The sequence below is a fragment of the Chelonia mydas genome, chromosome 1 (assembly GCF_015237465.2).
Source record: "Chelonia mydas isolate rCheMyd1 chromosome 1, rCheMyd1.pri.v2, whole genome shotgun sequence".
Classification (NCBI taxonomy): Eukaryota; Metazoa; Chordata; order Testudines; family Cheloniidae; genus Chelonia; species Chelonia mydas.
Genome location: NC_057849.1, coordinates 232708110 through 232731074, shown reverse-complemented (window position 1 = coordinate 232731074; position 22965 = coordinate 232708110). Strand labels below are relative to the sequence as shown.

The 22965-nt window shown below is 44.4% G+C and overlaps 1 protein-coding gene across 1 annotated transcript in view; it reads left to right on the top strand.

Moving 5' to 3' along the window:
* PDE3A (phosphodiesterase 3A) overlaps window positions 1-22965 on the top strand; it is a 359524-nt gene that overhangs the window by 204396 nt on the left and 132163 nt on the right. The window contains exon 2 of the mRNA XM_037915985.2: window positions 21091-21141. Coding sequence (XP_037771913.1) covers window positions 21091-21141 — 51 coding nt within the window. The remainder of the gene's footprint in view (window positions 1-21090; window positions 21142-22965) is intronic.

The following is a 22965-nucleotide window of genomic DNA, read 5'->3' as shown; positions in this document are numbered from 1 at the left end:
CACATAGGTCCCAATCCTACTCAACTTGAAGCGATGTGCTTAATTTTACTGACTGTGAATAATCCCACCAAAATAAATGGGATTAAACATTCGCATGAGTCTTTGCAGAAAGGGGGGTTTTTGTCCCAGCAATACCTGGCTATTGGTGGTGATACAAAGGTCAAAATTAGCCCTCTATTCCCCTGAAAACCAACATTCCTGTTGACACCCGTGTTGACAGACTCAACACATACACCATGGACTGAATTGAGGTAAAGTGAGCACCACCCTTTCACCCTTAGATATATAGTTGTACCAGATCAGGGTTGAGGTCTGACGGTGGGGTAGTATGGGCAAAACATTGAGCTGCTGCTGCTGTCTGGGCTGGGCTTGTTTGTTGGCTAAATAGAGAACTTAAATCTCCAAGCCGGCCTAAAACCTTTCACGAGCCTAAATTCACCAACATTTAAAACCTAAATTCACATGGAAGGGGAAATCCCAGTGCTGTCCAGCTGTTACACAAACAAGACAGCCAGGATTTTCTCTGTGTATATTTCGACAGGAAACCAACAAGGTGGTTTTTCTGTCCACATAGGGATAAATATGAAGTGTGTCTAGATTGCTGCTCAGTACACATCCTCTTGCTTCCCAAAAAGTGCTTTGCCCGGGATAGTTGGTGGAGGTGGAGGCTCATGGAGGAGAGGGTGTCTGTGAAACGTGTCACGCTGGAGGAAGATCGCTGAACTGATTTAATTAGTTCTATTTCAGCAGCTTCTTTCATCCAGTGGTGAGCTGGAGCCGGTTCACACAGGTTTGCTAGAACCGGGACAACCGGTTCTAAAAGGGCTTCTAAATTTAACAACCGGTCAAAAGTGGCGCCTTAGGCGCTGACTCCGTGGGTCCTCAGGGGCTGGAGCACCCACGGGGAAAATTTGGTGGGTGCAGAGCACCCACAGGCAGCACCCCGCCCCACCCTGCGCCCAGCCCCAGCTCACCTCCGCTCCCCCTCCCCCTCCTCCCCTGAACGTGCCGCCCCGCTCTGCTTCTCCGCCCCTCCCCCCCCCGGCTTCCCGCGAATCAGCTGTTTGCTTGGGAAGCCGGCGGGGCTGAGAAGCAGGCGGCGGCTTCACACTCAGGCCCAGGGAGGCGGAGGCAGAGTGGAGGTGAGCTGGGGCAGGGGGACAGGAGGAGGGCCGCCTGCGCCACAGCAGGTAACCCGGGGGGCATGCAGGGGAACTGCTCCCCACCCCAGCTCACCTCCGCCTCCCTGGGCCTGAGCGCGAAGCCGCCGCTGGCTTCCTGCGCGAACAGCTGATTTGCGGGAAGCCGGGGGAGGGGGCGGAGAAGCAGAGCGGGGTGGCGCGTTCAGGGGAGGAGGTGGAGTGGAGGTGAGGTGACCTGGGGCGGGGAGCTGCCAGTGTGTGCTCTGCACCCACCAAATTTTCACCGTGGGTGCTCCAGCCCTGGAGCACCCACGGAGTCAGCGCCTAAGGTGCCACTTTTGATGTGACCAGTGGGGGGAGTGGCTGCGCCCCCTGTTCCCCCCTAGCTATGCTCCCCCACCCCTAGGAGCCAGAGGGACCTGCCGGATGCTTCCTGGGAGCTGCCCCAGGTAAGCACCGCCGGGACTCCCCACCTGGCCCCCCGGCAGGTCCCTCTGGCTCTTAGGGGCGGGGTGGGCACCCACTACGGTGGCCCACGAGACCCTCCTGCCCAGTTCTCAGGAAAGTTAGGGGATGGGGGTGGATGGGGTAGGGGTCTGGGGGGGGCGTCAAGGAACGCGGGGGGTTGGATGGGGCAGGAGTCCCCGGGGGGCGGCGGGCCACGACCCCCTTGTGGGGTGAGGAGGGAACCAGTTGTTAAGATTTTGGCAGCTCATCACTGCATTCATCCACTTGCATTTGTCTATTGCGGGGGGGGGGGGGGGGGGGGGGAACGCATGGTGATAATTAATGTGGCAGGTTGGTTGAGATTGGGTGGCAGAGAGGCAAGTTTTCCTGGGTGAATGATGAAGCATTGCTGGTTGAATTTAAAGTGCATAGATTGAAATAGAAAGTAGTTAGTATAAAATCCCCCACTCCCCCAACGGTGTGTTTAAACAGAATGTACTTTGGGTTTTGACACTGAGCTTTCATAGTAAGCTATCAGATGATAGTGTCATTCTAGGACTTTCAGTAGCTGGGATCTATCACCTGAAACTCAAGGCCAGCTTTGTGTATTGTGAAGACGCAAGATCTGGGGTGTGGGGTTGTCATAAGTATAAAGGGAAGGGTAAACCCCTTTAAAATCCCTCCTGGCCAGAGAAAAAAAAAATCCTCTCACCTGTAAAGGGTTAAGAAGCTAAAGGTAACCTCACTGGCACCTGACCAAAATGACCAATGAGGAGACAAGATACTTTCAAAAGCTGGGAGGAGGGAGAGAAACAAAAGGTCTGTGCGTCTGTCTATTGTTTGTTTTCTGCCGGGGATAGACCAGGAATGGAGTCTTAGAACTTTTAGTAAGTAATCTAGCTAGGTACGTGTTAGATTATGATTTCTTTAAATGGCTGAGAAAAGAATTGTGCTGAATAGAATAACTATTTCTGTCTGTGTATCTTTTTTGTAACTTAAGGTTTTGCCTAGAGGGGTTCTCTATGTTTTGAATCTAATTACCCTGTAAGGTATCTACCATCCTGATTTTACAGAGGGGATTTCTTTATTTCTATTTACTTCTATTTCTATTAAAAGTCTTCTTGTAAGAAAACTGAATGCTTTTTTCATTGTTCTCATATCCAAGGGTTTGGGTCTGTGGTCACCTATGCAAATTGGTGAGGCTTTTTATCCAACATTTTCCTGGAAAGGGGGGGTGCAAGTGTTGGGAGGATTGTTCATTGTTCTTAAGATCCAAGGGTCTGGGTCTGTAGTCACCTAGGCAAATTGGTGAGGCTTTTTACCAAACCTTGTCCAGAAAGTGGGGTGCAAGGTTTTGGGAAGTATTTTGGGGGGAAAGACGTGTCCAAACAGCTCTTCCCCAGTAACGAGTATTTGTTTGGTGGTGGTAGCGGCCAATCCAAGGACAAAGGGTGGAATATTTTGTACCTTGGGAAAGTTTTGACCTAAGCTGGTAAAGATAAGCTTAGGAGGTTTTTCATGCAGGTCCCCACATCTGTACCCTAGAGTTCAGAGTGGGGGAGGAACCTTGACAGGGGTCTAATGACAGAGCCTGCTTTTTTAATTCTTTCTGTGTCAGGGTGGAATGATCGCTGACATAGTGAGACTGCTTCCCTCTAGAAGCCAAGCTTAGACGATCATTTAATTTTTACAAGTTTGGGCCTCATTGCCCTGATTTCTCTTTTTGGAAATGGAGCATGACCTATTAGTGAATAGTCAGAGGATTAGCTTTAGCCTTTAATGCTGAGAGTCCTTAGATGCATTGGAGTTTGCAACTAGTTCAGCCACCCCTGTCTGATTAAACATGCCACTGGGACCTATGTGCTCTTTTTCATTTTGTTTTGTTGCTCCCATCCTCCTCACCACCTACAATTTCCTACTGGGGTGGTATGCTTAGACTAGCCAATGCCCCCATTTACTTGGCAATTTTGATTAATAGGCTCATTTTAAAGATGCAAGTAAATCCTCCACACCAGAAGCCCATAGCTAAATGTACAGTACATAATTGAGTAGTGTGATAGAGAGTCTAGATTCTTGTGTGTTAAATTTTGCTTCATTAAATCACAAACATTCTTTGGGTGCTGACATTTAACATAATACAGCACAAGAAAGCACAATTGTGTCCATTGAACCAATGAGAAATTATGCTTCTGTTTTGGACTCGCCATTGTATTGCTCTGCTGTATTTCAACCCCACTTCTGAAAGCCTGGGGAAACATTAATCCTGAAGCTAGCTGTTCCCATAATCCAAGGGTTTTACATATCACATCAATCAGACATCAAATTGCCCTTTTTAAAAATGTCTAGGTAGTTTTTATTTATTTTACTTTTTCATTTGATCACTTCCCGACAAGTGCACACAGTACTGGAAAATACCTGCTCTGTTAAACACCCTGAAATTTGTTTATAATGAAACTTTCCTTTTATATGGGGTTAATCTACTGGTATGTGTTGGAAAGAATTGAAAATTGCAGTACAGCATGGTTGATTTTTCTGAACAAATTTTTGTTTTCCTCTCCTCCTCCACCTAAGGAAATTTTAGATCCAGTGAAAACTGCTGGATTGACAACCCTAGACAATAAAGTCCTGTGTTTATGCACAGAGGAAGTACAACATAGACCAAGGCAGGGCACACTCTCCTTTGCTGTCCTGTGAGTGTGGCTCAGTCTGTTCATAGAGCAACTGCTTCTAAAGGTTAAAAGGAAAATGTAACCTTCAGCCCATTCAGTCCTAAACTTTTCTTCTCGGCCAAATTCTGGAATACTTTAAATTGCCCTTAATGTGAGCTTTCATTTTCTGGGTTAGTAGTGCAGGTGGATCAGCCAGACTGCTTGGGTCTTGATCCAAAGTCCATTGAAAGTCTTTTCATAGACTTCAGTGAGCTTCAGATCAGGCTGTCCATTAATATCCAGTAAAGGCAATATTTGGTTTTCAAAATAGCTGGTTCATATAAGGCATATAGACCCTTCCAAGTGACACTGGAAAATATAAGCATCTTAAGAGAACGTTGCTGTTTGGGATGAGTGTTAAATAATGGACTGCAAAATGCTGTGTTCCGAGTGGGGATCGCTTGCATGCTGGAGAGAGAACCATTATGACAGTTGCAGTATTTGCAGCACAAAAAGCAGAACAGATTTCTTGTATGAGAAAAGTGTTTAGATTCATTGCTACATTAAATTGCTGAATATTGTTGTGTACAGTATGTTGTGATTTGCTGTCTACTGCAGCAGACTGCTAATTGGTCAGTTCAGTACTCTGACTAGTCTGTGGTGCTGTTAGTATGTAGTTAATGATTCCCCATGGAAAAGCAAACAGATATAAATAAGCTTATATGATTCTTGTCTCTTTCTAGGAAGCTAATTGCCCAAAAATGGACTTGAATGTGTACATTTGAACTGCAGTGACTGAATGCATCTACTTTGAATAGTAACCAGGGTTTTGAAATACAGTAGACGCTTGTTTGCAGCCTCACCTTGTCAGAGCAACTGCGGCTTACGAGTAACATTTCCCCAGGAACACTTTCCCTACCACGAATTGTCTACTCGGTAACAGCAACATAGCAGCAGCATAAGAGCAACATTTGTGACATTGTGACGTGATGTCATATCTGGGGCAGAGATTGGGGAGAGCCATGTAGGGGCGCTGCCCTCCCAAACAGCATCTTTCCACAACCTTCCCAACTCTGGCCCTTCAGCGCAGCTCCAGGGCACAAAGGCTCTGTCAGGCCGGCCTGACAGAGCCTGTGTGCAGAGCATGTGTAGGGAGGAGTTTGGTGGGTGGGTCTAGAAGGCGGGCGGGGGGGGGGGGGGGAAGCTAGGGTTGGGGGAGTAGGGGAGGCACAGCTGGAAGATTTTCTCCTCCCATCCTCAGCATCTGGCTTGCCGGCGGCGGGGGTGTATGTTTTTGCTATTTTGCAGTGGGGAGTATCACACCCTCCTCTCCCATGCACTGAGCTTCCCCTCCAACTTGGTTGCTGGCGGGAGGGTGTGGGTGTGCTGTTTTGCAGTGGGGGGGGGGTGGTGGTCAGGGGACCCCTGTCCCCTTCACCCCTCCTGTCTCCGTTGTCCATGATAGGAGCCTCTCCCCACCTCCATTGTAGGCTGTTGTCAGTTCCAATTTGCCTCACTATATATCCAGGTTCCTCTTGTCCCCATGCAGTGAAGCAAGGATTTCTACAGAAGTTTGTCTGGAAATATTATCAAAGGTCATATGCTACCATGAGAGAAGTCCTCAAAAATGTAATCTTTTTTTGATTCCTCTTCCAGAATATGATCTCATTCCTATTATTCTTTTGGAATGGAGTCTGTGGATTGTGTGCTTAAGACAGCTTCTTCACCATTTTGTTATTTCCTTTTATGTTGTTCTCATGTGCTGCAGCACCAACTGGCATCTCCTTTATTATTTTACTTGTTGAGAGTTTTACTTTCCATGTTCTGACTGTTTTAAGACTTCTTATGTTTTGCTCTACTTTGCACACTGTCTTGTGTTAATATGGTTAGTTGCTTGACTATGGCATACCCACGATCCAGACCATGACAGTCAGCTAACAACCCCATAGAATCTGACTGAGTAGCTTCCAGTTTCATTACGATACCAGCGTCATAGTGCTCATTTAGCTAGATAGCCATTCAGTATTTGTTCTACAAGGAAAAAGCTCCATGCAGTCACTCTCAAGGCTGATACCACTGCCTTACAGCCCCTGCCAATTAAACCTTAAACATGGGATAGTGCTGTGTTTCTCAGACTAACTCAAACCATTTCAAGCCTCTTTCCATTTTAAAAATTGCCTCCACCTCCAGCTGTCATCCAGCAAGCCTTGAACTTTTGAAGAATCCTTTTTGGACCAAGAAGCGGCTAAAACGCATCTCTTCTTGCAGTTCTCAAAAGAAGAAGCTGATCTTTGCGATTTCTAGGACTCCAAGCTGTTGGGAGAGAGTGGGTGCAAAAGTTGTCACCCCTGTTGTCCCACTGCCAAAGGGCTAAATCAGGCAAGCACGTGAGATGCAAGCCTGTACAAATCCCCAAATAGTTGCTTGTCTTTTCTTGTCCTTTAAAGCTGGCCGTGCTTAGAACCTGGGCGTTTGAGTGGTTATTTGAAAAGGTTTGTTTTCCATATGTTGGAGCATTCCATTATAAGGAGGGATTTTTCTTTACAATAAAGAAACTACGATATAAACAACAGCACACATAATACTCTGTTAGTAAAATGATTATCTGTATCAAATTAATACACACCATAGTGGGCAGCACTCATTGTGCACTTTATTATGTTGTATAAAAATACTTTTTATATCTTTATATCTTCTGAGCAAAGGCTGGTGGGAAGTGTTGTCCTTATTTTACAGATGGGGAAACACAAATATGTTAAGGCTTTTGGTTGGTCAAGATCAAAACATGGGGCTTCTTCCCACGTGTAGTGGTTACATCCCCATATCCAGACATGTTGGTGGCTACTACCCAAACTAGAGAGTGCTCAAATTGTGAACTACACCTACAACCACCAGCCATTTGCCAGCCAAAAATCATAAGAATTTTGTAGCTGCTAGTTGTTGCTAGATGCGCCGTTACTTTCTTCTGGGTTTTAAAAAATAAATAAAGCACTTCCAACCATTCCCAAATCACATATACAGATTCTCAAAAGTTCAGGACATATTATCCACAGGGGGAAATAATCTATGAGAGAACACAGAAGGCAGGAGAGTAATTGAGCATTTGGCTCGCATTTACAGAATACTCTGAGAGGCTGTTCTACAGCATTTCAGCTTTTCATTTATACTTACTTTTCATTTATTTGTTAGGGGACAACAATAATCTGATTTATGCCTAATGTGGTGGAAATGTAAGAGTCCAATTTTGATCTATGTTCTCTTATCCAAAGGAAGAAAATGATATACTTTCTATGTAGCCTAAGCAATTGTATTAAGATTATATCCTCTCTCTCTCGCTCTCTGCATCCTGGACTTGATCCTAAGCCCACCAGATAGACAGACACTTATTTAGTTTAGTGGGCTTTGGATTATTTTACTGTTCTTCTCATCTGTGCCTGTTTTATGTGTAATTTTGGCTATCCATCCACACTTATAATATACTAAATAAAAAGGCCAGAATAATAGATTGCTGTGGGCTAGATGTAGAACCTATGAAAAGAACCTACCTGTTAAAAAGAGAGGTTTCTAGGCACCAAAATCCTACCTTTAGCCTCCTTTTTTTTGTCATTTTAAAATCCTACTTCCACGGTATAGATTGATTTACAGTCTTTCATGAAACACTAAACTTTACTACTCTTTATTGGTGTTCAGAAGTACTTAAACAAAGCAATTCCGCATTTCCTCTGATAAAGCTCCATCAGGATGTAAGATTTGCTGCTTAAATAAACCAGCTTGCACTTTGAAAATGCAGCATTATACCATTTCCTAAAAACATAAGTGAACCCATGTTACGCAGATCTTCATAATATGAGCGCTCCTGTTTTTTCATGCTTTGGTCAACAGTGACATAGTCAACAATATTCATAGTGTTGCCTGTCCCAAGTGTTCAAAAATCGTCAGGCCTAAAAAAATCATGACTTTTGAATAAAACTAACGTAGTCAAGCTTTACAAGCTTTTCTCTACCCTCAGAAGGACTAGAAACGTGGAGTGTGTTTTTTAATAAAAGCTGAGAGTCTCACCCTATCATATCTCTCAGGAAACTGAGGGTTTGAGAAAAACATCAAATATCCCAAAACTCGCATTAATATTGTGAGAGTTGGTAATGCTGTATTCACATTTAAATTTTCGTTATGCTTCAGTGTTAACAGCCTTTAAGATGAATAGAGGCAGTTGATGCTGTTCTATCAGGATTTTTGCAGACTTTGACAAGCATCACTTCATTGGTTTACATCTGGTTAACATTTTGAACATTTTCTTCACAACCGTGAGTGTTAGAGACATAATTCATTTTAACAATGAAAGCTCAAATTCTAGAGAACAAGATAGCAGTCTTTATAAAAGACTTCATAAAAGAAGTACCACCCTACAGTCTCACTATGGCTTGCCCAGTTTTACCTATACTTCTACATTTCTCTCTCCTTTTAATTTTTTTACCTTTATTTAGTTTGTTAAAGAGTTTTGCTCAGCTTTTGGTATTAAAGTTAATAAACTTGCATCCTGCCACTTAAAATCCATTCTCATGTCTGTCATCTTTCTCGTGCATGTCCTGATCCAGTAAAGCTGTGCTTCCTTCACTCATTATAATTTCAAAAGATTGAGAATAGACTCATCTGGACTTTGTGTCTTTCTGACTGTGGTATTTTAAGAACTATTTACTTTTCTTCATCTCCTGATTTTTGTTAAACTTGTAGAAATAGTGAGTTTGGAAGAGCGTTAGTCTGGCATAAGTGCTTTGCTGGTGTTCTGTGTGTTGTGTTCTAGCGCTCACTGATTACCCATTGAAAGGAAATCTTTTCAAGCTTTGGAACTTCTCTAACAAAGCGTGGCATGCAGAGGTAAACAATGCGGTAACTAGTAAAATGGCCCATTATAGAAAAACGTGTTGTGCTTGCGAAGGTTATGTGGCAGGTTGTGTGACAGCTACTGAATTTGTGTGTTCTTATAAAACCCAAAGCTCTGGAACAAGAGTGATTTTTTCCCTCTTCTTTCATATGCTGTGGGCCACTGCAGATGTGAACAAGAATGTTATAGCTTGACAGGGGAAAAAAGTCGTTATTCTGTATTTTGATTAACTAAACTTTAATGCAAACCAGATTTCTGTAGGTTATAAAAGAAGAAATGTTGATTCTGTAGGCACGACTTCTAAGAATATAAGTTTATTGCTGTGCTTGAAAATAGTCTGGAATTGTAGAAGTCTCTCCTTGTCCTGGAATTTTTATTTCATGTCAGCAGGTTACACCACAGTGTTAATTCAGTAAAATGTGCTAATATAATACATGCTCAGGGTGCAGTGTGAGAACAATGTTTGCTAAGTTTGCCTTGCATTAGGGAGCCTATCATGGCAGCAGCAAAAAACAAACATGCCAGATTTCATGAAGACACATTTGTCGAGAAATGAAATGAAAAGCATATGGGTTCTGTAGTTTGCTACTAGGAGCTATGGTAGTTTGCTAACAAAATTGGTGCCAAACCATTGCTGTCATAAGCAGGAGTAATTCCAATGTTTTCAGTGAACTCATGACTACTTACTCCACTGATGAATTTGGCCTCCCTTCAGTAAACAACTTTAATAGTTATATTGTGAGAGAGTAAAAAAAAGCAAACCTAGCTATTGTAATAAAGCATCTGGGTCCTTCCTCGGCACAGTGTAATCTCCAAATAGCAAAGGACACTCTAATTCAGTGGTTCTCAAATTTTTGTACTGGTGACCCCTTTCACATACCAAGCCTCTGATTGCGACCCCCCACCCCCTTATAAATGAAAAACACTTTTTAAAATGTATTTAACACCATTACAAATGCTGGAGGCAAAGCGGGGTTTGAGGTAGAGGCTGACAGCTCATGACCCCCCATGTAATAACCTTGTGACCCCCTCAGGGGTCCCAACCCCCAGTTTGAGAACCCCTGCTCTAATCCCTCCAGCACATGAAAAAGAATAATACCAGAGATCATGGGGGACTTGGCTCAGTAGGAAGCAGGAGGCTTCCTGTGAGCAGGAGTAGCAAGCCAATAAGGAAAATAAGGCTGCAGAAATAAGGCAAACGGTTTAGGAGCTGGGACTGAAGTGCTGAGAGTTAGGCCAGTGGTCCCTGGCAAGGGAGCCAGTGGTAGCAATGGCTGATGGATAGTCAGAAGTGGCTGTGCGGACAGGCCTGAAAAAAGGTGCTGGACAAAACAACTGGACTCAGGAAGGGGGTTCTGCAGACCAGTGCATGCTTGCCTGTGGGAGAGGAGTGGCCTGGACTAAGTATCCTTAGCACTAGGTCGGAAGAATGCCACTTTTGTATTCTGGCACTGAGCTGCCCATAGGGTGTGGATTGGGAACTGCTGTGTGTTGTGTTTCTCTCTTTTAATTTGGAAATGTTAAAAGCAGTTGTTCCTAGGGCAATTGCACTGTTCATTTTTGACAGACCTAGTAAAGCAATCACTTAATTATTCATCAGGCTCTGAATATTTGTGGGAACCCACCTGGGACTAGAGGCTGAAGGGCCTAACTCTGGGAGTGCCAACAGCACGTGCCTCTGAACTATGGTATGCTCCCGAACATCTAGGGAACTAGTGTACATAGCACTTTTTTGCCACTCCCTGTATTTGGATCAGTTACACTGGGTTATTTTTTCTTATACATACAAAAATATTTATTTTTCTCTTAAAGTTTTTTGATAGGGGTGGCAGATAAAGGAACCTCTGGACATATTTCTGGCAACAAATGCCAGACCTCCACTCTATTTCCAGTTGCATAATCCACGTAAACTTTTTGAAGCCCCAGTCTTGCAAAGACTTATGCACCTGTTTAACTTTAGGTACTAGAAGTGCAGCTTAGCTGTCTTCAGTGAGACTATTCACAGTATCTAAAGTTAAGCAAAGGCATAAGTCTTTGCAGGATTGAGACACTAAATACTTTATAGCATTTAAAATAAGCAGCGAAAAGGGAGAAAAACTAACAGGTGTCGAAAAGGTATGGTTTCAGATGAGATTTAAAAATGGATGAACCATGGACGAGGAAGAGAGACTCAGGAAGGCTGCTCTAGACACAAGGAGCTGCAGTGGAGACGGTTCTTGCACCACCAGCTGCAAAATTGTGAGATGGGACAAAGAAGAAACCAGGATGAAAGAGGGCAATATGAGGAAAGTAGAGGGAACAGGAGGGAGGTGTGGAGAGAACAGGTTCTATAAAGTACAAACGTTTAAAATAAGTTGAAACCAAAAGGGCAGTTTCCTAGAGGAACATGAAAAAAATGGGGAGCCATTGGAAATTTTTGAGGGCAAGGATAAGTGGACAAATTTCTTGTCCATTTCAGAAAGCAGGCAGCTTCTTTGCATAAGCGCTAGAGTCTGGGGACTCAAGGCAGTAGAGTAGGGAGTTGAAAGTATAGATGAGGGTTTCACTGGAAGCAGAGTTGAGGAACAATATGCTTGGGCAGATAACCTCTTTGTAGCTTTTAAAATATCAGTTATCCATTGAGATATCAGTATCCGGGCTCTATTTAATACAGTAATAAACAAGCGTAACAATAAGGAGCAACAAATGGTGAAAACCGGCACAGCAATCATTTTCAGTAACAAAGTAAATGGAACAGAAAAGTATTTTCAATAAAACTAGGGAGTCAGCAGAAAGGCTATCAGTTCTAATTTCCCTCTCACTATGCAAGTGGGTGTTGTCTGAATTGCAACCCAGAATGTGACCAGTGAGAGGTTGTCACTGTTGACCTGTAACCCTGAATCCCTTAAAATGCTTGGTTGCTGTAGCTCCCTGTCTGAACACTCCCAGCCATCATAGAAGCATGCACTGTTCTTCTCTGAGTGATTGCTCCCATCTATTCCAATTAGTGTGTGCGTGCCGTGTGCACAGTTTGTCAGAAGGTTTTTCCCCTAGCAGCACCCGTCGGGTCTGCTCTGGAGCTCCCTGGAGTCACACCTTCATGGCGCCGCATATAGGACCCTGCCGACCCATCGCCTCTCCAGTTCCTTCTTACCGTCAGTGACGGTCATCGGAGCGTTTCATCTCTCGTCTTCAGTGAGTGATCCTCTAGTGTATTTTTCTGTAAATAGTTAAAGATAGTTTAAAAAATTGTTGTATTTAGTTAGACATTTGGACTTGGGGTGTTGGGGGGTGTTTCACTCCTCCGTTTCCCCTTCCCTCTCCCGGGCCCGGGGCATGCCTCAGACCCAGGGGTTTAAGCCGTGCGGGGTTTGCCGAGGAAGAACTCTGAGGACAGAGACTTTAGGCACCGGTATTCGCCGGTGACAAGCATGACACAGGATCAATCTCGGCACCCCTCTCTGTCTCCTGTCCTGAAGAAGCACAGGAAGCCTGATAGAGAGTGCTCCCCTTCCCGTGCAAGGGAATGGGAACCATCCAAGGGAGGGCAACTAGTGCAAGACCGCACCTCCCTTCCAACTCAACAGCTGGCACCGTCGACTCTGGGCCCTCGGGAGGGACCGTTGAGTCCAGTGTCACCGGAGGAGACCCAGGTGGAGGATTTGGACCTCCCTTCCACACCCAAGATTTATGAGGCAGCACGGGACCTGATAACACTGATAGGTCTGCAATCCCCCGACCACAGTGTCACAGCACCGGTCCCAAGGCCCCAAATAACTCAGAGGCCAACAGTGCAGTCCAGGGGCAAGCTGGCTATGACTCGGCAATGATGTACATCACCCTGGCACCGATCCCCAGCACCGACGGGCACAGCTCCATCATGGTCCCTGCATGCAGACTCATCAGAGTCTACATCAGACACTGACTCATACGTGTCCCAGAGCAGTCGACCCTGTAACCGCCGGCACTCCCAGACAGCGGGGATGACCCAAAGTTTCCCCCAGTACTGTGGCCACTACGATGGCAGGTGCTGGCTCAGATGCCGAACCAGTGGCCCTTCTGGACCCCATGGGCTTACCACCAGTCCCAGGGGTCTGCCTTGTCACGATATTTTTTGGTCGCGTCTGAGAGAAGGACTGCTTCGAGGGCCAGGGATTTCCTCTAGGCATCAGCCACCGCTACTACTGCCAGCGCCACAATCGGTACCGGGCCCGGCACCAACAACAGACCCAGCACGGGCACCATACCTGGCACCGCGGCTACACTCAGTTCCGTGGCTACACTCAGTACCACGGCCAGTACTGGAGCCAGCACCAAAGGGGACTCCAACTTCAGGGAAGAGCTGTAGCCTTTTGAGGAGCCGGATGGGCAGGAGGGGCCCTCCCATATTCCAGGCTCCTCCTCATCGTCTCCAGATGAGGCAGTGGCAGGAACATCCTTGGGGCCTCCCTTTCCCAACAGCCGAACCCACCTTGAACTTCTGAGACGGGTCACTCAGAACCTCGGGATACAGATGGAGGAGGTCACTGAGGTGTCTGACCCAATGGTTGACATTTTATCCCTAGAAGGACCCACCAGGGTGGCCCTTCCCCTGAAAAAGACCATTCAGGAGAACACACAAACTCTGTGGCAAACCCCATCCTCTCTGGGTCCTACAGATAAGGAAGTCGAGAGAAAGTACTTTGTGCCCTCCGAGGGCTATGAATACTTGTTTACCCATCCCACACCGGACTCGTTAGTAGTGGTGGCTGTTAACGCAAGGGTGAGGCAAGGGCCTACTCCTCGAGCTAAGGACGCAAAGAAGCTGGACCTCTCTGGGAGGAAGATATACTCCACTGGAGGGCTCCAGCTTCATATCGCAAACCAGCAAGCAGTCCTTAGCCGTTTTAACTTCAAGTCATGGGACGCAATGTCCAAATTCTCAGATCTTGTCCCACAAGCCGGAATTCTCGGCTCTCATGGATGAGGGCAAAAGAGTCGCCAGAACGTCTCTGCAAGTGGCATTAGACTCGGCGGACTCTGCAACGCAGACGATGTCTCCGGGTATCGCAATGCGCCATTGCTCATGGCTGCAGGTCTCGGGGCTCTCCGGCGAGGTCCAACAGACAGTTCAGGACCTACCGTTTGAGGGGGCCACATTATTTTTGGAGAAAACGGACTCGAGACGCCACAGTTTGAAAGACTCCAAAGCCACTTTAAGATCATTGGGGGTCTGAGTCATCCAGGCAGCCACCAGGCCTTAGGCAGACCTTTTGAGGATGCGCCCGAGGGCGTTATATCAACCTCTCCACTGGATCCTTCTTTCCCGCTTTCAGAACATCTGTCCCATTTCTACCAAGCATGGTCCCAAATCACCTCAGACCATTGGGTCCTCCGCACAATAGAGATGGGATATTCTCTCCAATTTTCCTCGCCCCCGGTCATTCCCCCTCCCTCTTCAGGGACCCTTCTCATGAGCAACTTCTCATCCAGGAGATATCCTATCGGCGGAGGCTGTGGAGGAGGTTCCGCTGGAGCTCAGGGGAAAGGGGTTTTACTCCCGGTATTACCTAATACTGAAGGCCTCAGACCCATCTTGGACCTGCGCAACCTCAACATGTTCATGAAGAAACTAAAGTTTCGAATGGTCTCTTTGGCCACTATCGTCCCGTCCCTGAATCCAGGAGATTGGTATGCCGCCCTCAACTTGAAGGATGCATACTTCACGTATCCATAATTCCGCCCCACAGGTGGTGCTTAAGGTTTACAGTCAGGAATTCCCACTACCAATTCACAGTGCTACCGTTTGGCCTATCATCGACACCTCCGGTGTTTACCAAATGTATATCAGTCATGGCCATTTTTCTGCAGAAAAGTCAGGTTCAGGTATTTCCTTACCTAGACGACTGGCTAGTCAAGGGCTGGTCCAGAACACAAGTGGATCAACATGTCTCCCTCATAAAATCCACCTTCAATGCATTGGGCCTCCTCCTAAACACTCAAAAGTCAACACTCATCCCTACTCAGAGAATAGAGTTAATAGGGGCAGTGCTACATAGGGGCAACACAGGCCAGAGCGTTCTTGCACCAATCCCGCTTCCAGGCCATTCATGACATCAGGATCTCAAATGAATCCCTAGTAAGGAGTTGCTTAAAACTCCTAAGTCACATGGCATCTTGCACATATGTAGCGCAACATATGAGTCTCAGACTTAGACCTCTCCAAGCTTGGTTGGCATTGGTGTACCGACCAAGCAGGCACAGTCTAGACATGGTGGTTACCCTTCCAGTGGAGGTTCTCAAGTCTCTTCACTGGTGGCTCGACCCTCACTTGCTGTGCACAGGGGTCACGTTTTCCAAATCCCGTCCATCCCTATGTCTGACCACTGACGCCTCGGTCATGCGGTGGGGCCGCACACCTTGGGGAACACAGAACTCAGGGCCTCTGGTCTCAGGAGGAACTGATGCTTCACATCAATGTAAGGGAGCTCAGGGAAGTCCGGCTGGCATGTCAGGCCTTTCAGCCTCTCCTGGAGGGCAAGTGTATATCGGTCCTGACAGACAATACAACAGCGATGTTTTATATCAACAGACGGGGGGAGCATGCTCCTCTCCCCTGTGTCAGGAAGCCCTCATGCTCTGGAGTTCTGCATAGCACACTCCATACTTTTGGAAGTGTCCTAGCTTCCAGGGTCGCACAAGGAACTAGCAGACCACCTCAGCAGGTCTTTTCACAACCACGAGTGGTCTGTCCACCCGGATGTAATAAACAATATCTTCCAGCAGTAGAGAGTTCCCCAGATCTATCTGTTCACCACAAGGGCTAACAGGAAGTGCCTAATTCCGCTCCTTCAGTAACCACAGCCCGGATTCAGTTGGCAGACACGTTTCTGCTTCTATGGAAGGACTGCCTGTTCTAGGTGTTTCCTCCTATACCGCTGATTCACAAGGTCCTCCTCAAAATCTGGAGATTTCACAGAACCTCAGTGATCCTGGTGGCACCGGCCTGGCCATGTCAGCATTGGTACACCAGGCTACTGGAGCTATCGGTGGATACTCCAATCACTCTATAATCACATACTGCTAATTCCGGACCTCATCACTCAGCATTACAGAAGGCTTCAACACCCCCAATCTCTAGTGTCCTCCACCTCACGGCTTGGAAGCTACGTGGTTGAACCCACTAGAGCTCACATGCTTAGACCCTGTTAGGGAGGTTCTTCTGGGTAGCAGAAAATCTTCGACCAGAGCAACTTACCTAGCCAAGTGGAAGACATTCACAATTTTGGTGCTCACAGAGCTGTATCCCTCCAACAAAATCGTCGGTCCCCTTTATATTGGACTACCTCCGAAGTTGAAACAGCAGGGCTTGTCTCACTCCTTGATAAAGGTTCACCTGGCTGCCATCTCAGCTTTTTACCCAGGAGAGCATGAACGCATCATCTTCACTAATGAAATAGTGCGACGGTTCCTCTAGGGGTTGAACGGATTATATCTTCATATTCGGCGGCCCACCCCCACTTAGGACCTTAACTTGGTACTTTCTAGGCTGATGGGGCCCCCGTTCGAACCCCTGGCAATGTGCTCACTTCTCTACCTTTCCTATAAGGGGGTCTTTTTGGTTGCAATAACATCAGCCAGAAGGATGTCTGAGCTCAAGGGTCTCACATCCAACTCTTTTCTATAAAGACAAGGTGCAACTGCGACCCCACTCTGTGTTCATCCTGAAGGTGGTCTCAAATTTCCATGCCAATCGAGCTATTTCTTCCGGTCTTTTTCCCGAAACCTCATGCCAATAGCTGTCAGCACAGACTCCATTCCCTGGATGTGTGGCACGCATTGGCTTTTTATATTGAATGAACTAAGCGGTTCCATAAGTCGAACCAGATGTTTGTTGCTGTGGCAGACAGGATGAAATGCCTCCCAGTGTCCCCGCAAAGGATATTGTCATGGATCACATCCTGTATCGGGGTTTGTTACGACCTCGCTAAGATCCCTGCCCCCGCTCTGACTGCACACTCCACTAGAGCTCAGGTGTCTTTGGTGGCTTTCCTGGCCCAGGTACCGATCCAGGAGATCTGCAGAGTGGCTACGTGGTCTTCGGTTCACACCTTCACTTCACATTATGCCATCACCCAGCACGCCGGGGTGATGCAGTGTTCGGCAGGGCTGTGCTTCAGTCAGCAATTCCATAAACCCTGACCCCACATCCTAGGTAAGGCTTGGGAGTCACCTAAGTGGAGTCGATATGAGCAAGCACTCGAAGAAGAAAAAACAGTTACCTTGTCATAACTGTTGTTCTTTGAGATGTGTTGCTCATATCCATTCCAAACCCATCCACCTTCCCCTCTTTCGGAGTACCTGGCAAGAAGGAACTGGAGAGGTGGCAGGTCAGCAGGGCCCTATATGCTGCGCCATGAAGGCACGACTCCAGGGGGCTCCAGAGCCGACCCGATGGGTGCTGTTAGGGGAAAAACCTTCCAGCGAACTCTATGCACGGTGCATGCACACACCTAATTGGAATCAACATGAGCAACACATCTCGAAAAACAACAATTACGAGAAAGTGAGTAATCATTTTATTGTCTGTGTGATAAGCAGCCCTGGTTCAGCAATTCTGACTCCAGCAGCCTACTTGTTTACATTCTGGTCTCCACCAGCCTTGGTTACTACTATCCAAGTGACCCCAATGCACCTCCCAGTCCTGAATTTCCCCCAACCAGTCTTCCCTGAGATGCCCAGCCCTCTGCTTGAACATTCCGAGGAGTAATAAGACTAACTGCTCCTTTAAAGAGAGAAAAGCCAGCAGCTTTTTGCTTTAACTAGCATTAATAATCACTTCAAGTCAAACACAGCACTGGACTAATATAAAATAAAACTAAAACTAGATTATTTAATCAGAGAGGTTTTAAGTGAGTTTTTTAAGTATAAGGACAAAGTCAGAAATGGTTACAAACACATAAAAGTGGAAAATGTTTTCTAGTGACTAAAACTCAACAAAACTACAGGCTTGTTCAAGGTAAGATTCATACCACATCTCCTTCCAGTAAGATGGCTGACCACCTCCTTGGTCAGGATTTCTTACAAAGTGTCAAGCGAAAGGTAACTTAGGGTATTGTCCCTCTCTTTTATCGTTTGCTGAACTTTTGAAATTTATTCTTCTCAAAGTTCCGTGCTCCTACTGTGAGAAAAGGTGCCATGGAGTCTGATGGAGAAGGTTCCATGCTGGTTTTCTCCCCATTGGTACTTTTTACAACATAAATTGAATTGTTCCTGCAGCCTCAGATATGCTAATAAATGGCCACTTGACTGAGGTTGCCAATTCCACTCTACTCCGCGCTGATATGGCCTCAGCTGGAGTACTATGTTCAGTTCTGGGCACCACATTTCAGGAAATATGTGGACAACAAAATGATTAAAGGTCCAGAAAACGACCTATGAGGGAAGATTGAAAAAATTGGGTTCATTTAGTCTGGAGAAGAGAAGACTGAGAGGGGACATAATGGTTTTCAAATTTCAAAAAGCAACAGTTTTGCTACAAGGAGGAGGGAGAAAAATTGTCCTTAACCTCTGAGGATAGGACAAGAAGCTGTGGGCTTAAATTGCAACAAAAGCAGTTTAGGTTAGACATTAGGAAAAACTTCCTGTCAGGGTGGTTAAGCACTGGAATAAATTGCCTAGGGAGGCTGTGAAAACTCCATCATTGGAGATTTTTAAGAGCAAGTTAGACAAACACCTGTCCAGGATGGTCTAGATAATTCTTAGTACACGCATGAGTGCAGGGAAATGGACTAGATGACCTTTTGAGGTCACTCCTAGTCCTACGATTTTGTGATTGAACCTGATGGGGCATTGACCTTTCCTTTGACTGGAAAAAAAAAAACCTGTTTACCCACTCCCCAGACTTTTCTGCTTCAAATACGTTCAAAATCTCATACAGAGAGAATTCATAACTTCACATATAAAGTGAACATGTATTTTACAGTTATATTAATAACCAAAGTGGTGTTAGCTTTCCTATGATACCTCAATACTTATATTGTACAAATGTCACTGCAATAGTATGTCGGGTGTGAATAAAGGAGTTCCTAGGGTCACAGAGTTTGTACCTTTCTACCTTTTCTTAACCTATATATGCTACCTATCATTTATTAGATGGCTGTTCAAAATACTAGGTGCTGTACAATTAGAGAGGAAGCCAGAAGAGATATAGGCTAAATCATATAAATAGAGGAGGGGAAAGGATGCAACCTACAAACAAAATGATCTTTTTTTTAACATATGTATTCTGTTTCCTCCTGTTTTTTTTCTTCCTCCCCAGTTGCCCTTAGACCTAGTCATTGCTAGTTGTTTTTTATTTTATTTTTATGTATTTATTTCAAGATTTTATGTATTCCATATATAAACCGCCCTTCTTAGCTACCTAGCCTGCATGTCTGCCCAGCAATCATGGAACTCTTGCCACACCCCTGTTCTCCAGGGGAATGCCTTCAAAGAACGCTTTCTCTGTCCCAGTCATCATCATCGTGTAACTAGATTATAGTTTTAACAAAAAGGGTCAAGTTGAGTCAGACCTTGCAATTTGCATTGCTTCTGATTATCGAGCAGTCATCTGTATGAATGTTTTATCTCAAATTGGGAGGGGAAGTAATTATAAAAGAACTACATATGATGGGGGCCCGTGAAGGAAACGACAGGAAGGAACAATTGGAACAGATAAGAATTTTTGTGTATGTGTGTGGTTTTTCCCTTCTTTTAAAAAACAGCTTTAATGCTTTTTATCTTGTGATCAGAGTTTCCAGTGCACATATAGCAAGAAGCATGGACTGTAAAATTTAGTTGTGTTAGTGCTGAACCAATTATGTGCATTCTGGTTGTACCATCCTTTCCTTTGGGAAGGCACATGGAGAGAGGGAGAAATTGGGAAGTGAAGACAATAGCAAGGAAAGGAATTTGGGATAATGAGTAATGAGTTCACTCACTTTATATTCATCCTCATATGTTCACGTTGTTGTTTGTATATTTGAATAAAGTTATGCTTGTATGAGTAGCAAAGACTAATTGCTCTTGGTTTCTCGGTCTTTGCGCATTTTATGCCTATAGATAGTACACAAGGCAACCCATAAGGAATGGTCTACTAAGTGTCCCTTATTGTTAGGCTAACAATTTAGAAGTCTGTTGCCATCTTCAGGGGTGATGCAACACAACATATCAAATATCAACTTTCTTATTTAAACCCTGCGTGTGTGTTTTGTGTGTCAAGGTAGAAGCCCAAAATTCTAAAGTCAGCCAGAGAAAATGCAGAACACCAAATGCTACTCTTAGGGATGCTCATACAACCCCACAGAACTCAATGCAATCCCATGTTTGGTGGCTGTACCTACGTCAGTGCAATCTCATGAAGAGTAATTTGCATGTATAACTGAGGGTAGAGTTTGGCCCACAGAAAACAAATTAAGCATGAACAGTGTTACTTTAGCAGTTGTATATTCTTAGTTTCAATGAGAGATTATATTTAGAAAACACTGAGCTCATCTCATCTGTTTCACAAGTGACTTTGCCTTTTTTTCCCAACAAAGTGGAGTGATTTTAACTTTACACCTGATGTAAGATGTACGCTGGCATATTGTCAACAGTTAACTCCCCTTGATAACGCAGTTGTTAACATATAGTAATTTCCCTCTTGCCAACGCCATATTGAACTCCTGGCCAAATCTTTATCAATGTGAGTGGGAATTTTACCTACACAAGCACAATCTGTTTTGCTTGTAGAGGAGGAGATGTGATCTGGCCCCAACAATTTTACACATGCAAAATTAAAGTAATAAGCATAGATACCTTTTTAAAAAAACGGTATACTGGCTAAAATGTATATTTTAATTAAACAGGAAAAATAAGCAAACATGTTTTAAAAGAAAAACTATACAGAATATCAAAGAACATGACTCTTCCGTTTATAGCAAATCACATAACCTATTGCTTACCATAAACTTTGTTTTCTTCTCTTTTTTAGCTCATGGGGCATTCTGAATGGGATCACAAACGGGGGTCCAGAGGATCACAGGTCAGTTACAGCTGGATTTTTCACTTGCTGTTCTCTTGTAATTTGTGGTTGGGTGCTTGTTTTTCTGGAATATGTTACTTTGTCTGCTGAGGTTGTCCTGGAAAGGCCAGAATTTAAGAAAATCAGTAACAATATATGCTGCTGTTGAGTATTGAAAGGGTAAATTAAGGGCTAAATCCTGTAAACAAGCATATTTGAATAGATCTAGTCAAGCGAGTGGGGCTATTCACATAAGTAAATTTAGTCACATGCATGTTTGCAGGAAAGGGCCGAAAAGAGTTTAAAATGGTGACAACTTTGATTTAATAGCAGTCATGTTCAAACTGCAACAGTCAGATAACATTCTTGCATTGGCAGGAGGATGGATTAGATGTGTTGGCATGTCATTTCTAACTCCATTGTCTATCTAAATCAGAATATTAAGTTTGTAACTCTGCATTTTCAAATATTGTAGATAATTATATTTTTTCTGTTTACATATGAAATACCATCTATAAAGCTCTGCGGTACTCCCCTACAGTACAAGGATAAACAGAATTGATGGTAACATAGAATTTTATGGGAATTGTTCGTAGCCACTTATACCTTGACTCATCCTAAAATCAAAGAAATAACAGCAGTTTTGATAATAGTATCATGCTGATAGATAAAAATACATCTATAGAAACCAAGTCATAGGGTTGTGCTTCAGAGGAGACATAGCTACCAGTCTGATGATCAAGAGATTTCCTGTAGGGGCAAAGAACTCTAGTGTTCAAATTATTTGAGTCAATAACTAAAACCCCCAAACTTTAGATCTTCTTTTCATCATTCTGTTATATCAAGGATCATTATACAAATACTAAGATCTAAGCCTAAACCCACTTCATAGAAGTTTCTGTCCCTAAGAAAGTGCCTGCTACTTATTATCTTTACTGGTTTGTGGCAATTGATGTAGTGAACAGGGTTGTCAAACCTTTTGTCCCTCTTCCAAAAATCGCAGAAACATCAGCCTTTTAAATGAGAAATAGACACTTCTGTATGGTCATATATATATCAATTTTTACAGGGTTCACTACTTTCAATTTGGAAAATAATGTTGTGAAGTTTGTCATTACTTCTGGTGGTTGTCCAGATAAAAAAAATCTAAAAACTTTACCTACAAATTCCAATTAAACCCAATCCTCATAGAAATGCAACAGAATTTAAAATTCATTCCAAAATCTGTTTTGCACTGCTGTGTTAGGCCTATAAATATGTAATATTTTATAAAACTCTGCTCAAATGCATGAAGAGTTAAAGTTTACCTCTTGGGTCTTCCCAGCGGATCGGGATTTTAATTATCTGCTCTGTCTAAATTGGCAGAAAATTTAGATCCACTGAGTAAATCAAGCAGGCAAATCTTATTCTAACATAGTAACGCAAAGAAATATAAGCCAAGAAAGTCAAAGTTATGATATTCTGGCCTAAGCCTGCACTATGGCCTACATTTTCAAAAGTGTCTAGTGATTTATGGAAAAATTTTTGTGGTTACAGACTAACACGGCTGCTACTCTGAAACCTAGTGATTTATGGTGTTTCAATATTTCAGTCCCAAACATGAGACACTTCAAATGGGCCTGATGTTCAGGAAACAGGGTTCTGTGTTGTTTTGAAAACCAGTCCCCTTTAAAGATGTCTCAAGTTCAAGTTTGGAAACCAAAACTTGGCACACTTAAAATCACTAGACTCTCTTGAAAATTTAGGGATATATGTTTATAGTGTTAAGTACTTCAATCCTAGCAGAAAAGGCCATTGCTTAAAGCAGCCCCAAAAGGTTTAGTGTCTCTTTAATGAGTATCTGCA